Below are 18,159 nucleotides of genomic sequence, written 5' to 3'. Positions count from 1 at the left end.
AGCGAATAAACACCAAAAAATGATCTGTTGACCTTCCCAATAATTAGGGGAGTACAAATGTAAATAACAGTCAGATATGGTTCATTTAAATTGACAAAAACTGTTAACAATCTGATAAACGCAAGCTTTGGTGAGAATATAAAGCCACTGGGAATCTCAAGCATGGCTGATGGGAGTGCAGGTTGGTACAACCATGGTGGAGAGCAATTTGGTGGTATATCAGAAAACTGAAAGTCTATAAAACCCCAAAACCAATTGTTTCATTCCTAGCTGTCTTCACTAGAAATACTAGCACATTTGGCAAAAACACTGATTACAAGAATGTTTACTATAACTCTGTTTAAATAGTAAATGTCCATCAAAAGAAGAATGGATAACCAAATTGTGGTATAATCATGTAGTGGAATACTCTATCACTCCAAAACCAAATGAACTGGGACTACCTGTACCAACATAGATAAACCTCAGAAACATTATATTGAGCCGTATGATACTATTTATATAAAGTTTAGAAACGTAGAGTATCATGCTGTAAATAATTTTTGAGTTATGCGTGTATAGCAAAGAAATAAAAACATTCATGGATAAATACCATAATTAGGATATTGGTTACTTTGGGAGAAAAGGAAGGTTGAAATAGAAACATGCAGATGATTTCAATTTTATCTAATTCTTAAAATTGGGCAATTCGTGCATGCCTAACATTTTTTATTGGTGTAAAAAAAAAGTTAAAGAGAGATAGAAGGTGGGTTGGTGGATTAGGCAAAAGGAACGTGGTGAATGAGGGTGGTGGGAGTGGGAAAAGATGACTGGATAGCAATGAGTAGTCTGGGAGGAGAGCCAAGGTAGTAGGAGAAATGATTATTAGGTGAAAGCAGTCCAGAAGGGACTCAAAATGAAAAGACGAAACTTAAAGATACATTTGGGGACCTGGAGAGAATTTTGAGAAGATGCACTTTAAAGCAAAGCATAAGGACAAAATATTGCCCAGCAGTGTTTTGGACTAACCAGTGGAAAAGAGAGCATGGACTGGAGAATGGAATCTAGTAAGGTTCAATTATTTTGTGAGTGATGTTAGGAAAAGGATTGAAGACTTGCTTGCCAAATTTTCAGATTCCAAAAAGATAGGAATAACTAATATATTGAACAGAATCATAATTTTTTGAAGGTATGAATATCCTGGAATGAGGGCCTAAAGACAACAATATTGTTGTAATGGTTTAAAAATGTGACACAATACACCTACAATGTTTTTCAAGTTGCCTAATTATAAGTCTTGATTAAGCCTCAGGGTTTTGGTATATCATAACATTAATGTGGCCAACTGTGAGACTTTCCGTAGAAAAGAAATTTTAGACACAGAGTATCTGACTAGTATCAGCAATTGTTCTAAGCAGTTGGTTTAAGTGCAGGGCAATGGTAAATTACAAAAGTAAATTAGGAAGGTGCCAAGGGAAAGAAGCCAGAATGTTGAGAATGTAGGCAGTACTTGGGAGTTACAATGAGACACCTCAAGAATTTGGAAACAAGATTGCCCTTTGAGAATTAAGTGGGGGGAAATCCACTTATATGAGTGGGATTGACCAGCTACTGGACTAACCATCATACTATCTGTACATGAGTGACTACAGGTGAGTTAAATATAGGGCGGTAGGGCTGGAATGTGATTCTAATAGAGGAGGAAGAAATCTAATCAATAGTGATATTCATTGTCTAGAGAAAGACTGGGTAAATGCACTTGGTAAGGACAGCATAGAGCACACAATAATTCCGACTAACATGGGTTATAATTTGCATTGTAAATCAATAAGTCAACACTCTAATTTATACCTCTGAGTCTTGCATTTGGATAGTATTTATCATGTACTGACAAATTTGAGTTTCCAGACCTAAACCCGGAAATGTGAGGTTGTATGACCTTTCTCTGCCATAGGCTCCTTCTTTGTCATGGAAATACCTAAGGACACTAGGACATTAAGGATATTTAGCTGAGAAAAGAGAAGCTACAGGTGAGTCCTGATACCTATACCTATCTTTCTATATTTAAGGTTCTCGCGGGAACAGAGTTACACTCTCTTGATTGTTGGGGCAATGAACAGACCAAATAACAATGTATAGAAAATACAAAGGGCTGCTATAAACATTAGGGTGCATGTGCCCCCTTTGAATCAGCATTTTTGTATCCTTTGGATAAATACCTAGTAGTGTAATTTCTGGGTTGTAGGGTAGTTCTCTTTTTAATTTTCTGAGGAACCTCCACACTGTTCTCCAGAGTGGCTGCACCAGTTTGCATTCCCACCAACAGTGCAGAAGTGTTCCCCTTTCTCAGCATCCTCACCAATATCTGTTGTTTCCTGAGTTGTCAAGATTTCATCTAGCCAAAAGGAGGAACACACTAAAAATTTTAAATTCTGACAGTGGAATAGTTATCTCTTTGTAGGTTTTATGGTTATGACCATAAGTAATGGATAAAGTGCGGAAAACTACAGCAAAGGACTATCTCTTTGGAGCACCATTGTCATGACAAATCACCCTCTGCTGACTTCTTTCCTAGAACTATGGAGAAAGCTTGAGTCAGTGTCTCCACTCCTTTCCTCTCTGCTCTCCTGGCAAGGGCAAGGTAGAAAACTTTGACTAAAGGCTCCATCAAGGCTTCATGCAATGGAAAAGGGAAATTTGTCAAAGGGAAATATCAGAAACTTACTATGTTCTCATCATTGCAAATGTAGAAGGAGAAGTCACCTATTTGTCAGGTATCATAGAGAAGGGATTTCTATGCTAGAAGGAAGTTGGCAAAGATGACTTAAAAGGAAGTTCTTTGTTTTTAAAAAGGAGTTGATATATTATTTTTGCTCTCTTTCCCTTATGTTCAACTGTTTTGTCTCTTAAAGTCCCCATATGAGTGAAACAGAAGAGACTCATAAATATGGAGAACAAACTTAGGGTTGCTGGAGCGGTTGTGGGAGGGGGGATGGGCTAAATGGGTAAGAAGCATTAAGGAATCTACTCCTGAAATCATTGCTTCACTATATGCTAACTAATTCGGATGTAAATTTTAAAAAATAAAAAATAAAATTAAAAAAAATTAGGGACACAAAAAACAAACAAACAAACGAACAAAGGAGTTGAGAAGTAGAATTGATTACTGAGATTCAGGGTCATTAGGAAAGTCATAACAAGGGAAAGATGGGATGCAGCTAACGGGGAAGTGAGCTACTGAGTAGACATAGTGGTTCAGTGGACTAATCACTGACAATGGCCATTGAATGTCATGGGCATTGGTGCATCATGGGAAGGTTTCAAACAATGGGAGACATGCAATAAAATCTTCTTTAGGAAGTTTAATTAGGTAACTTCTAGTACATGGAACCAGAGAACAGTAAGACCAAAGGCAAGAAGATCAATTGTTTTGAAGTCCTGAGCCAGAGTGATAGCAAAAGGAGAAGGAGAAGGTAATTCAGGAAAAGGAGAAGAAGGAGAAAGGGAAGAGACATTTCTCAAGGAGTGTCCACAGAACTAACAGGGAAAGGAGAGAGTGAGAGTAAAAGGTCAAGAGTGACTCCAGGTTGCAAACCTGGAGATCTAAGAAAGTGATAGTACAGCTGGAAGAAAGATGATAACTTCTAATTTAGATAGATTGAATTTGAGATAACGGATACCAACTAGTTCGGGCTTGAGGCTTAGAGGGAGATGCCAAGGCTGGAAACATAGATCTTGGATGTAGAAGTTTCACTACAGGAGGTTATATGAATAGATGATTTTCTATAAGAACAGAGTATATTAATTATATACTCTGCAAAAGGGCAACTATGTATTTTTAGAGAGAAGTAATCACTAAGAACTAGAACCATAGAAGTCATTTCAGGAATAATAAACCTTGAACTGGCTTTTAAAAGAATGGAAAGGGAGAAGGAATTCCACACTGAGACTTGCTTATAACTAGGACTGAATAGCAGACATAAAAAATGGATCGATCTGCACAATCCTTCTAAAAACTAATTCTTTTTATTCTGCCATCCATCTGCTCATGCCACAGTTACAGATAGAGCAGTGGAAGAAGTGAGATGTGACACCAGTTAGTAGGTGAAGAACACAGGAGAACGACTGGCCCTCCAGATCTGCCTGGTAGGATGCTGATCTGAGGGGACAGATGACACCCTGATGACAAGGGACCTGCCTGCCTTAATGGGTAAAGGTGGCAACACATAACAGAACTCACCAGTTCTAAAATTCTGAATTTGACATCTGTTAAAAATAAGCAACTGATGAAGGAAACAAAAGAAATCACTGACACTAGTGACCTCTAGTGGAAACAGGCTTCAGGGGAATATGTATATATATATTTGTATTAGGTTAGATGAAAATCAGTGGCATATTCAGCCAATTCATTTCTGCAGGAGTGTGAAGGAAGGGACTGCTAGAAATAGCACACAAATATGGCCCAGAAAGTGGAAATGTACCAGGAATACTTGTGTTTTGAGTCAGACTAAGTTGATTAATGTTCTGAAAAAAAAATGTGGACACATAATTGCTGTCAAAGACATTAGCTGAGAAAAGAGTGTGTGGGCAATGACTTCATTGGCCACCGGGGGGATTTAGTATGTTCCTGGCGGCCAATAAGTGAGCGCGCTGACAGTCTTGAGGAGGAAGCCGCACTGGTTGCTGGTACACCTTTTAAACATTAAAATGTGGAAGGAAGCTGTGATCTCTGAAATGTGTACGCATTTGGTAATTCAGTATTTTATGGCCCAAGTCCTGTCTCTTTCCTGTCTGCCTGGGGGCTGTCTGCACCAAGTATTAGCAAATGCTGTTGACACAAGAGATGCTTGGTAGACTTGGTCTTTGAAATGGGACTGATCTCATGGAGGGCCCATGCACAACCAGGAAGGGCAACATCAAACCACACTGGGCACTCCACATCCATCCTCTTTGGGAAGCACTTTCAGAATGTATAATCTTGACATTGAAGAGAAGCAAAGGAATGGGAGACTTGAGGGAGATTATAAATTTGTCTGATCACACTGGGGGCTAATGATGAGTGAGTTGAATTAAATGGGGGTGAGGGTTAGGAAAAGGAGTAAAAAAGTAAGTTTTTTGTTTTTTGTTTTTTTTTTAATGGAGATTCTATAGAAATACACAGAATCAGTGTTATCAAGCCCCAGGCAACTGTCACTTCTGGCAAGAGTGATCCTTGTCCTTGTCTTATGTTACCTATGCGGCAGGAGGCGTCATCCTGCCTTCTTTCATTATTCAGCCTCCTCCACACACCCTGCTTTGTTTACTGATGCTGTTGGCAGCTTGGCAGATCTGCTTTTCCCAGGATTTGCTCCCTCTCTTCTCCATGTCATTTCAAGGATAGAGAAACAGCCCTTAGATAAGCTTTTGTGATAATTCCACTCTGGTCTGCAATTTCCAGAGTTCTGATCTCCATGAATGGGCAAAAGGCAGCCTAGCCTCCCACTAGGTCAAGACTGCTCTGGTGTTATTTCTTAGACGCCAAATTAAACCACAGAGCAGAACCAGTATTAAGGGAACCAGTATTAAGTGGTCTTTCCTCTTTCCCCTGCAAAGTTCCTTTCCCACAGGATACGTACAATCCTTTGGCCCTAGAATAAGTCATTTTGGGAGTCTAGTTTAAAAACTAGTTTACTTACGGAAGATGAGCTAATTATTTTAATTTGTTCCAGAGCTTCTGTCAGGCTGTCTTCAATCTCAGAGTCATCTAAAGAGAAGAGGTCCCCGGCTCGGGAAAGATCTTTTTGTCCTAAAACCAGTCTGAACAGCTGATGCATGATGGGAAATTTGATAAGCAATTGACCTTCGGCAGCCCCAGGACCACGTGTTTCAGTTATCACAGGTTAGTAAGACAGAAACATGCAGCAGGAAGTATATACTTTGTAGTCCTTGAAAGGTCATTTTTCTCCAGAATTTGAGGTCTTCTTTGACACTCTCTGGAAAAGAAACAAATGAAACAATGTTGCTGTTAGTAGAATGGCATGGGCTCAAAATGTAACCTCTCCACTGAGCAGAGACTGGGAAGACAGTTTGGAAATGTACAGAGAGTCACAGATCCTGGCTTGGTGATCTTCAAATGAGCTCTTCCCTTATTTATTTTCTTTTACCCCCGAAAGATCCTATCAAAAATGTGTAGGTTTCTCTAGAATTTAACAGGAATGTTAAAAAGCTGCTTAAACCTCACACTTATTTTTCTCCTTTCTGTATCCTTCTCCGTCATTCTATGCCACAAGGAAACAAGTGGACACCCAACCCTTGCCATATTTCCCCCAGATTCCCATGGAAAGCAAACAGAAAAGGGCAATGAAAGGAAAGAGGGAACACAGAAAACACCCACTGCCTGGTTTTCTCTTTTTTTCTGGACATGGAAACCAGTGAAACCAGTGCTTGCCTTCTTGGCCAGGTTTCTTTCCTACACTGACAAGAGAAACTCCCCCCAGCATCGCCAGGCAGGGTAAAGAGGAAGGGCTTTGGGATCAGGCAATCTTCCCTCTCCTCCCACAGTTGAAATAATAAAGTCCCACTATACTTCTTACTCAATTAACAGTCCACAGAGAGAAGCGCAATGGCACAAATTAAATATCTGATTTTTCTCATCAGCTCCCTTCTGGGCCTAATAAAATCACGGACCACTTGCAATGGTAGAGACCTTAGCAATCATTTATTTAATGACTTCCCGAAGGCTCCATAGTAACTGCAGGAGCGCTGTTCCCCTGACTTCAGGCCAGCGGGCTTCCCCTATGGTTTACAATGAAGTGGAATCATCTCGTGTAACTTAAAAATGAAGACCCACGTGCAAAGAGTAACAGCTGAGGGTGACTTATTTCATATAAGAATATAAGCAATAGGCAAGTCTGCCCAACATTTCATTCTGAATGTGTTCCCCAGAACGATTTTGAAAGAGACAGGGGAGTCTGCTGCTTCCTTGGGTGATCTTAAACCTCCCCTCTGAGCTCCCACTGTGTGGGCACCTCTGTGTGCTGAATGCAAGTTTAAAGGTTAAAGATACACACTCTCCATGCAATATGGTCTCTAAACGCAAGCCAAATCCTTCATCAGGCACTCAGTGCAGTTTGTAGGACATTGAAGGGAAGTGGAGGGTAGTATTGCCTACGTGCGACTTTTGTGTTGCTCACCAGCTTCAGAAAAATCATACCCAATACTTATACATGCTTGTCTGTATGCCAGGTGCTGTTCTAGATGCTTTGTAAACATTAACTCATTTAACCTTCATAATAACTATATGAGGATATTTCATTCCCATTTTAATGGTGAGGAACCAAGGCATTAGATAACTTGCCCAAGCCACACAGCCAGTAAACTGTACAGCTAGGATTTGGATCCAGAGATTCCAGTGCGACCCCCAAGTTCATAACCACTATAGTATGCTGGTTCCACGTAAGGCTCCATGTGAGGCTACTGTTATAAGTAAAGACCCTCAGAGCATTATTAACATTTGAGGATGAAGATATGGGTAGAGTCATAAAGCATGAAAATGAATTTCTCTTTCCTCCTACACTGACCCTGCACCCTTGCCCTTCTACGCCCTGGGCTTTAGGCCTACCAGACAGCAGGCGAGTCACAAGGAACAGAAGCTTAGAGGAAGAGAAAAGCAGGAGAGTTGGGGATGAGGGGGAGAATTCCATGGGGTGGAGAGAGAGCAGAGAGCCCTACAAGGTAGGATGCGCCCTGGCAAATATGGAAGGGCGAGTTACAATATCTACAGGGAAAATTAGGATGTCATGTTCCCCTTAGGACAGAATTTTCCCCTTAATGCATTCTCCCCGTATCCTCAGACATTTACAGTGACAGGGTCTCAGTGAAATAATATTCAGAAATATAAGATATTAGACGGACATTGGATATGATTTCACCTTGACCAGTCAGTTTCTTGGTCAGTATCTGGCTGTTCCTGAAGCACATTCAGCTGTCCCAAATGTATCAGAGCTGGAGCTCTGAGGAGGACAGAAATACATGCTGGTGGAGGGGAGCACCCCCGGTTTTTCCTGGGCTCCTTTTTCCTTTATTTATTTTGAGAGAGAGAGCAAGTGGGGGGGGGCAGAGAGAGAAGGAGAGAAAGAGAATCCCAAGCAGGCTCTGCACTGACAGTGCAGAGCCTGACACAGGGCTCAAATCCACAAACCATGAGACTGTGACCTGAGCCGAAAATAAGAGTCCTGTTGAGCTCAACCAAATGAGCCACCCAGGCATCCCTGGGCTCGTTCTTTACTCTCCACACTTACAATGACACCTGGTATGAAGTCCTACATTCATGCTATCACTATTGAGTGTCCATCATGTGCAAAACATTATTGTTCAAAACACTGCCATCCGTGAGAAATTTTACACATTAAAAGGTGGGGTAGGGAGAGGTGAAACTTACACCAAACATTTTACAATACAAGGATGATCCAGAGAAAAGTCTCTTGTATACTATAAAGGAAGTTTGGGGAAGTACAAGGGAGAGAGAGATCTCTCCTAGGGAAAGATGATGAGGAATGACTTTGTGAAAGAAATGGTGTTTGGGCTAGACATTTTTAGGATAGATTTCATTCAATGTACATGTCCCGTGTACATACTAAGTCAGCCGCTTGTCTGCAGACTGAGATTCAAGTCCTAGCCTGGTCACTCTGGTTGTTGGACCTTTGGTTCGTGCTTTTCCCTTCTCTGAGCCTCAATTTCTTCATCTGCACAATGGGGCTAATACATGCCTAGTCTATCTCACCAGGTTGTTTTGAAGATCAAAGCTAAAACACATGAAAGAGCCCCTTGTCAAATAATGACACCAACAGCTAATGTTTAGCAGGTGTTTACCATGTGGCAGGCACTACTATGAGTGTTTCGTAAGGACTGAGTCACTTAATTCTCACGACGATTCCATGTGATGAGAAACTGATGTTCAGAGAGGAAAGCAACCAGCCCAGGAACACCCAGGGAGTAATAAGTTACAGAGTCAGAACCGAAGGCAGTTGATCTCCCAGAACAAAGCCCTGTCAGTTGCGTACATGACCATGTGTGATAACTATTAAACTGCCTCCCTTCCATCAGTCTTCATTTAAAGAGCATCCCACATGGTATACTATACTGCCCTCTTCCTGCCTAAGGATCAGCAAGGCATGTAATTTATTTTTCAGCAGCTCTGGTCAGTGTTTTGCTCAGGTGTCTGGCTTCTTTCTCCTGTTGATCTCTCTGCTACAGCAGAGAAGGTCAGCGACAGATCAAATTCAACCTCATCCTCTGAGAAATTCCCTGCCCTCATGAACGCCACAGTCCTGTGACCTGTATGCCTGTATACACGTGTCCACCAAACACACACAAGCACACACATACGTACACAAATGCACATATGTGTGCACCTCAGATGCTTTCTATGCACCAAGCTCTTTGCCAGATACTTTCTTCTCAGTTCTCCCATCAACCCTGCAGGTAGATATTATTACCAAAGAGGAAACAGGACTGGTGAGATATCGTGCCAAAGGTTACACACAGAGCCAAGATTCACACCAAGTAGGTCAGCCTCCAAATCTCGTACTTTTTGAATTACAAAAACTGGCTTATAAAATTCCTCTTACTCCCAGCTTTTGCTCTCCTAATTTCTGCCCTTAATCTTTAAGGGATCCTAAATTGGAGCCCACTTTCTCATTATTTGTAATATATATTTTTAAGCAGATATTGGTTGGTAAGTCAAGTTTCTGTAAAGAGAAGCAGACACCACACAAAAAAAATGATTATGCACCAAGGGTGACACATTTCAGGGAGTCCCAGCTGTCCCCACAAACTGGCTTTACCTGCGTGCTATCCTCAAAGGCAGGCAGCTTGCTGTTACTCAGCTATAGGTTTTGAGCCTGGGCGCGAGACTCGGGCAGCGGACTCCGAGGGCACAGCAGATGGAATCCCCTCAGCTCAGTGAACCTGAAGTTGTTCATTGCGGTGGCGGTAGTGCTGGGTGAAGAATTCAAGGAATGCAGCCTGATGCCACTGGCAGCTCCAGAGCTGGTCAGGTGACAGGCTGCACCTCACCCAGTGCAGAGTCGCCTCTGAGTGAAATGCTCTGTTTCCTGGGGTGAAACAGAAAGCCTGCTCCAGTAAAGTAGAGTTGTTTTTAACAGAGAAAACAAAACTCCCTGTGTTCGTGAAAATCTATACTTTCCCTGGGAAGAATGGGGAGGGGGTGGGAGGTGTTGGGGAGAGAAAGCCACGCAGGAAACAGTTTCAACAGAAACTCAAACAGGTGAATGGAATGACTATTGGGAGCCATTTCACAAAGCCTGGGGAAGAGAGGACTGCGCCTTAATGAACACCTCCCTCCCTCTCAAGATTTCACACCCAGAATTTGAAACACAGAGCATTTGTCCACTAAGAGTCCCAGCTCCTAAAGCACTGATCCTCTTGTTCTGCCTCTAGATTAATATTGTTGAAAACTTAAGGATGGAGAAAGTTGCTAAAAGGAACAAACTACTAAAGAAAAATGCATACCTTCTTTTCCACTCTATTTGCTGGGAGGTTCATAAAAATCCACTTGGATTTGCCCTTTAAGTCAGATTTGTACTTTAAATATTGCAGCGACACTCGGAGAATATGTTTATCTTGCTGACACTCCAGAGGAGGAAAAGGTACTGAAACTCTCAACACTTAATGGTTTCAATGCTTAATGGTGCATTAAAAAACATGCTTTTAAATTGTATTATTCTCTACTCCCAACTTATCTGTCCTTATTGAGGGTCTTCTGCCCATCAAATCACCTCTTTGCTGGCAAAACGTACAGGAAGCTGTGCGGCAGACAAATTCATCCGTGTGGTCACAAAGATGTGACTCCCGCGAGTGCTACCCCACAAAGGCATGTGGTCAGAGGGGTCACACACTACCATTGAACCAGGTCATATGCCCCAGGGGAATGACCTTGTAAATCATTCTAGACATTTGGTGGTCAATCACATTTTTATGCCATCCACATATGGAGAATTCTCTTTAAGAGTTTTCTTTATAAAAATGGAGAAGCCAGGCACCCATGAGCAGGTGTAGCCTTTCACTGGTAATTTTCTGGCTTACAGATAGTGATGCAGTCTTCTCTTTTAAAGGAACAGACTGTATGTCTTTAGGCTTCCCTCTTCTTCATTCTCCATTCCTTATTAATGGCTCTTATCGCTAGGTTTTATCCAATTTTCTTCCATTTTTAAAGGAATGACTACATTCCTTTAAAAGGAATGAATCTCCAGTCCAGATTTGGACATTTTATAGAAACCCAGTAAGAAAAGCAGAGTGGTTAAATGTGTGGGAACGCAAACACAACTGGATTCAGCTGTATCATTACTGGGGTCGATCAATTAATTCCTAGAGCCTCAGGTTCCTTATTTGCACCTGAGGATTGTGATATGTGTTGTTGGGAGGTTTTATGAGATTATGTAAAGCATTCACCACAGAACCTAGCATATAACAACCACACAAGAAGTAACAGCAATCATATCCCTAATAATGCCATTATTCTTATAGGTCATTTTCCTGTACTATGTCCCTATGCCATCCCTTCTAAGAGCTAATATACTGCTGTACTGCTATCCAACACTGAGTTCACATGTTAAAGATTTTTTATAAAGTCCTTTTTCCATTTGGGTCATATTTATAGCCTAATTGTACTCTCCCCCCAACCTAAATCTGGGTAGTTTATACACTATCTTGAATGTGTCCATATTAGTTTTTTGGCAAATTTGTTCCCTGGAGAGACAGCCTTACCCCCTCAACCATGACTAAACAGTAAATGAATTTTTTACAGAGTGGAAATGGACTAAGATACAACGTATCTCAGACTTTTTGTGGCTGGGTAATCCAAATACTTGAGTTTCCTACGCAAGTGTAGTGCTCACTCCCACATTTATTGGCAAGGATGGAGTGTATAATTCCCTCTAGGGCACCAGAGGGAAAAGTTCTTTAGGACTCTTCAAGGTGACCTGCACTCAATGGGCACTAATAAAACATTGCTGGTTTATTCTACTATGCACCGGTAGATCTATTAAATAAAAATACATATGAACCAGTGGACTTAATTGACCCACTATCGGGATACCACCTGTGGAAAAAATTGAAGCTCTTTGGGAGGTTTCAATAAACATAATTAACTCAGGAAGCCAATTTATTCTGTGAAAATTAGCCTCTAGCTTCCAACTTCGGGTTAGAGTATTCCCTGGTTTCTTCACGTTAGAAAATTCTAGAATAACAACATTTATTTACGTTATGCTTTGGATAACACTACTGCGCATCAAAATTTTCTCATTTTATTCACCTGTATTATAAATGCCCACTGACTAGGTTAGACCCATTTGAGTTCTAGAAAATTTAAATAAAGTTCTCGGATAGATTTTCCTTTGAAAGAAAGGATTAAAGACTCTTTTCAAGGAGCATCTTTTTCACACAGTGTGAAAGAACTACAGGCGTTCCCATGGGAATTGGCCGCATACATTTCAGCCCTTCCCACAAGATGTCTATTGTTCCCTGTGCGTCTCTCGGTTTCCTCTGCCATGACATCTTGCTACATTCACTTCTACTGAAAGCCTCTGAGGCTGGGTTGTTCCAAACGATGCTAAAGGACTCAGTCCTTGGTCTTTTTCTAGAATTCATACTCAGTTTGTAGCGGGCTAATTATCATAAGCACATACAAAAATAGGCTTGGTGACTTATTTAGGCAACAGTTCAAAAAACATATTTTATTTTGAATACATATCGCAACTTATTGAAGCACAAATAGGAAATACTTTCTTTCATTGGAAATGAGGGAAACATCTTCAAGTCTAACAAACTTTCTAAACCAAGAATTTGCGATCTGTAATAATGACTTCATAGTGTATCCATTTTCGTAAATTTTGACTTTGCAGGTCATATTTTCCCAATTGATATAAATCTTTGTATAAATTGAATAAATATTATATAAATATAAATATGAGTAGTTAATATAAATCTTGCTAAAATTTTTAATTCCAATTTTGTAGGGTTTTTTTTCCCAGAAAACATACCCAAACTCTCAAATTACAAAGAAAATTCACTGTTAAATGTGTCTTTATTTACATTTAAATTCCATATACTAAACACCTGCATTGGCCAATTCAAATAATGTCTAAGTATTTTTTCTATTCCTTAAATTGAAAACATACATGCTTCAATTTAAAATGTCATGGAATCCAATGGTTGGTTACTATAGCAATTTAAATATGTATTTAGAAGAACAAAAAAGTAGTTAGATTCAATTATGACTTACAAGATAACTAAAATAAATATCAAAGGAAAAAATGACAGCAACAATAAACAGTAATGGTGACTGCTCAACCCACTGACTGGAAAGATGCTTGAATTTTCTTTGAAAACCATAGGCAGGGCCAGCTTCTTTGCTGGTTGTAAGATGTTTCTTGAGGTAAACAAAAGTGTGAAATAGAAATGAGCCCAGACAGTTAAGGAATAAAACAAAAATGCACATACTATGAATCTAGAAGCACAAATTTCTGCTCCTGAGGCCTAGAGACATGTTTTAATAACCCACAGAGAGGTGGCTTTTTTACCCTAATAACCGAAAAGCATGCATACAGGGCTAGACACACAACTCCCAAATGTGCTTTATCTGCATAATCAGCCAGCCCCTGGAAGTTTCTCTGCCCCACTCCCGCAGCCCACTCCTTCATCACTGCAGCTGCTGACATTTACTTTAATTAGCTTTTGTTTTTGCTGAACAAAAGGACAGGGGAAAAGATAGCCATACCTCTTAGCACAGGAAACTCTGGCCATCATAGGAAATAGAAGGCAGAATGCTTGATCTTTAGAGTAATTCGGCTGGAACCCATGACCATGCTCAGAGGCAGCCCGGGAGCCCCTGCCCCTTCCTGTCCTGTCCTGTCCTGCTGGCAGGCGCCGTGCTTCCCTGCGCTGCTTGTCAGGCCGGCTGTACACTTGATTCCCTCCCCTGGACTCACCGTGTGGAATCGGGCAAATGAGTAACTTCTCCTCTCTCTCTCCCAGCCTTCTGCTTAGAGCTAACAATTGGCACAAATCTTCACCTATTTCTACAGTAGGTTTATAGGAGCTTCTCTGAGCAGATCGGTAGTTTGAGAGAGAGTTTTAGAAGATTTGCCTAACAACCAGTAACTTAGCTTCCGTTAATGAATAACTCACTTTAAGGAATCAAGGAAGTTTTAGGTTAATATCAGATGTAGAGCCTTTTATCAGGCAGGCATCAGTGAAAGGCTTGGTGTGGAATGGAAAGAGGGAAGTAGTGGAAAGAGATAGTATTTAAACCAAAGACGATGGAAGAAAATACCACAAGAGAAACAAAATGGCTTGTCTAAAGGAACAAAGTCTAACTATGCTATTGGTATTGCTAGTGAAACACTGAACAACGGAACGAAGCATCCCAAGTACCACTGGGGATTTCTCCAGGCCAGCACTGCTCTTTCTTGCGCCAATCCAAGTTGCTAATTCACTTCCTTTTGCCATCCAAATATAGAACTCCTCTTCTCAGGCCTAATACACTGGGGATCCCTTATGAGCAGTCTTACATCTCTCTCTCTTTTAAGGAGAATGCTCTCCAAACCTCTAATGCATAAATTAATTGGTGGTACCCAGTGGATTGTTATATCTGGAGGCTATCCTCTCCCCTTTTATGTATATGACATGGGCTTTCTCCCCTTATTGATCTGAGGTTTTGCCTACACATAAAGCAACAGAATATTTCGGAACCTCTTCTAACTAGCTTTCAGTCAAACTAAGTGTATGAATGTGTGGGGAAGAATAAGGTGTAAGGTACATATCTGGAAATATTGATATTTCTATGTCATTGGCAATTGTGCTGCCATGTACACAAATTTCTGGCTCAATTAATAGGCACACTTCTGGGGCGAAGAGGACTTTGTCCTGTGTTTACCACCCAACACCCACTTATCTGGTAAAAACTGTACCCAAATTTCCCTTGGGAAGCAACATTCTTTGGGCAGAGCTCGCTCAGATAAAACATGTTGGTCTTAGCCAATCAGAGAGATGACATTCTCCTGACCATAGTGATTGACTCAGAGAATGAGGTGTGACCCCTTCCAGGCCAGTGAGAGTCATGAGAAAGATGAATGTTTGGCATTGAGGGGACAGAGTCTTTCCTGCTAGATTTGATGACAAGAAGATAGAAGGTCTGGTTGCCCTTGCCACATGGCCACCAAGAAACCAAATCCTAGTGACTTTGTTTAGGTCACTTAAACCAGCTGCCCCTGAAGGGATGACAAGATCCACCCTTCACTGTGGACCAAGTACTTAATAGCTTAAGTGATTTTACATTGGGTTTTCTGCCATTTGCCATTGAAAAAGTTCTGGTTGGCTAAATTAGCCAAACCCCGGGTTGTGAGAAGATTCTTCTGGGTCCTCACAGTGCAGCTCCTTGCAAAGGAAGATGCACTAGGAGATGTATTAGGAACCAACTATGACAAATGAGCCCCTTCAATAACAATCACAGGCTTTCATGGACAGTCATTGAGGCAGGAAAGACCTAGAAACGAATGTAGTCATTCCGTATACCTAAAGTGTGACTTCCTAAATTGATTCTTTTAACCAACAACATGTTCACTTCCCCCAAATACTTCCACTTAAACCACCTAGACTTGTCTGGTAGTTTCTAGCTACATACTGTTTGAACTCAATAAACCTGATCACGGAATCCATCCATCCATGTGGAATTTTATTAATTCCTCTGAGTAATCAGTTGCACAGAACATGGCTTTATCTTTATTTTTCCCCCCTTCTGTTTCTGCACAGTCCCTAAACCCTTTGGTAAGCTTGAAATAAACAACATTCTCTCTAACCACAAAGTTGTATTAAGATGCTTCCTTTACAAGAAATATATACATTTTAAAGCAGATTTAAGTTGGCAAATTACATATAAACACAGAATTTTTAGATGATTTCATTTTCTAAAAATAGATTTTCTACCTGAAATCAGTGACACTCCTTCAGATACACCATTTCTGTGTTCAGCCTCCCAGCTTTGCAAGAGTTCATTATAGGCACAGAAAAACCCAGATATATTCAGAAACTCCCTATTGGCTCAGTAACATAGCATGTGGCTTGGACTGTGAGAATCAAGTGGGTGTTTTGTTTTGTTTTGTTTTGAACAGGGAAATCAAGACCTGTGGCTAAGGTTTATTGAGTTTGATTCATTTTAATAGAGAATAATTTGATTAAAAAATGGTAATAAAAGTAATGTCTTTGCCCTCATATTTGAGAGAATTCATTATTCTCCTAAACTAACTCCTCCTTCTGTTTCTTATCTTGGTGAAGGGCCCTCACAATCCACCAAGCACACAAACTAGAAGGCTGTGCATTATCCTTTATTTCTCTTTTCTTTTCCTGCTCATAGCCAATGATCTTAGATTTTGTCCATTCCATGTCCTCAGCATTCTGCATGGTCTATAGTGGATACATCCTAAGATTACCCTCAATGATCCATTTTCTAGTCTTTAGAACTTGGAGTTTTCTACTCTTCAGTATGGGTGGGACTTGTGACTTGCTTCTAACAAATAGCATATGACGCAGATGATGGACTATCACTCCTGCGATTACCATATGTTATATGATTCCATCTTGCTGACAGACTCATTCTAAAGATTCTCCTTGCTGGTTTGATGAAAAAATTGGTCATGTTGAGAAAGCCCACATGACAAGGAACTATGGGTGGCCTCTAGGAGCTTAAGGTGGCCTCCAGCCAATAACCAGCATGAAGCAGGGCCCTCAGTCCTACAAACACAAGGAAATGAATTCTTAAAACAACCAGAATGAAGTTAGAAGAGGACTCTTTCCCCAGTTAAGCCTTCAGATGGGAACACAGCCCAACTAACACCTTGATTAAGTGTCTTGGGACACCCTGAGCAGAGGACCCACCTAAGCCTACTTGGACTCCAAACCCATAGAAAATGTGGACTAATAAATATGTGTCATTTTAAGCCATTTAGTTCATGGTAGTTTGTCACATAGCAATAGAAAACTAATACATAACTACTCCCTCTCTCCACTGTGATAGCTAGATACCTATTGTTTATGTTAAAGTCTTCATTCTCTCCTGTCTGGATATTGACAGGAGTCTCGTAGCAGGTCTCACTACCTCCATAACAGCCCTTTCAACTCTGCCATCAAATCAGCTTTCTAGAATAAAGTATGATATGTAACTCTTTTGCTTAAAATTAATAAGTGGCATCCCATTGCCTGAGGATGACATATAAACCTCATGGCTTGGCACACAAAGGAGTTTGTAATGTGGCCCCCACCCCCCTCCAGCTTTGCTTCCACCACTCATGTACACACAACCCTGTGCAGTGGGGTCAGTACCTTCAGAATGTATCTAGGAACCCATCACCTTTCACAATCTTTGCTACCACTACTACAGTGATCAAAACATTATCATCTCATGTCTCGCTTAGATTATTGCAATAGCCTCCTGGATTTTGCCCTTGCCTTGTTACAATATGGTCTTAGCAGGATATCCAGATAATCCTATAAAGATACAAGACAGAACTGACTCCCTTCTGCCCAATTCTCTGCAATGAAATGACTCTCCATCTCACCCTGAGTCAGAGCCAAAGTCCTTTCAAGATCAGCAAAGCCCTGTATAACAAAGCTTCCCCCTTCTCCCTCCATGCCTTCATATTCATCTCATACCACTCTTGATTTTGGTTGCCCTGCTCCAGCCACACTGGGACTACACAGGGACTAGGTTTTAATTCATCTGAGGACTCCAGCACTAGGCTACTAGGCTACTATCTGGCACAAAGGAGGGATTCAATAAAAATTTCATGATTGAAGACTTCCTTTATAAAAGCATCAATAAAATAATAATTATATAATTGAAAAGAATTATGATGCAGAAATAAAGAGATGGATAGCAAAGAAATACACTTGGCTGAGATATAATTATTTTCTTGCTATGTTGGTAACATTTTTTTTTAATTTCCCCATACTGGTAAAGAAGAAGGGGGCATATCCTTTTGCTGAAAAACTCTAACACGACTGATTGGAAAAACAGAGAGAAGACACAAATTACCAATATCACAAATAAGAAAGTTGACATTACTACAGATTCTACAGCTATATTAAAAGAAGAATAAGGAAATATTATGGAAATTTTATATCAAT

General features: G+C 40.6%; 1 protein-coding gene and 1 long non-coding RNA gene across 9 annotated transcripts in view; one reads left to right on the top strand and one right to left on the bottom strand.

The window, feature by feature from the left end:
• Positions 1–5,792, bottom strand: part of VEPH1 (ventricular zone expressed PH domain containing 1) — a 243,464-nt gene extending 237,672 nt beyond the window's left edge. For all 5 annotated transcript variants that reach the window (XM_042999268.1, XM_042999266.1, XM_007086266.3 and 2 more), the window contains exon 1: positions 5,655–5,792. In XM_042999268.1, the coding sequence (XP_042855202.1) occupies positions 5,655–5,792 (138 nt within the window). The remainder of the gene's footprint in view (positions 1–5,654) is intronic.
• The window catches only part of LOC122242067, a 50,620-nt gene that overhangs the window by 11,451 nt on the left and 21,010 nt on the right, over positions 1–18,159 (top strand). For 3 of the 4 annotated variants that reach the window (XR_006222239.1, XR_006222237.1, XR_006222240.1), the window contains exons 3-4: positions 1,934–2,009; positions 5,688–5,857. This is a non-coding gene — a long non-coding RNA (uncharacterized LOC122242067). Of the gene's footprint in view, positions 1–1,933; positions 2,010–5,687; positions 5,858–10,419; positions 10,570–18,159 lie in introns of those variants that run through there. The other variant, XR_006222238.1, reaches the window with a different exon arrangement.

Source organism: Panthera tigris, chromosome C2, assembly GCF_018350195.1.
Source record: "Panthera tigris isolate Pti1 chromosome C2, P.tigris_Pti1_mat1.1, whole genome shotgun sequence".
NCBI lineage: Eukaryota > Metazoa > Chordata > Mammalia > Carnivora > Felidae > Panthera > Panthera tigris.
This window is presented reverse-complemented; position numbering and strand designations above follow the sequence as displayed.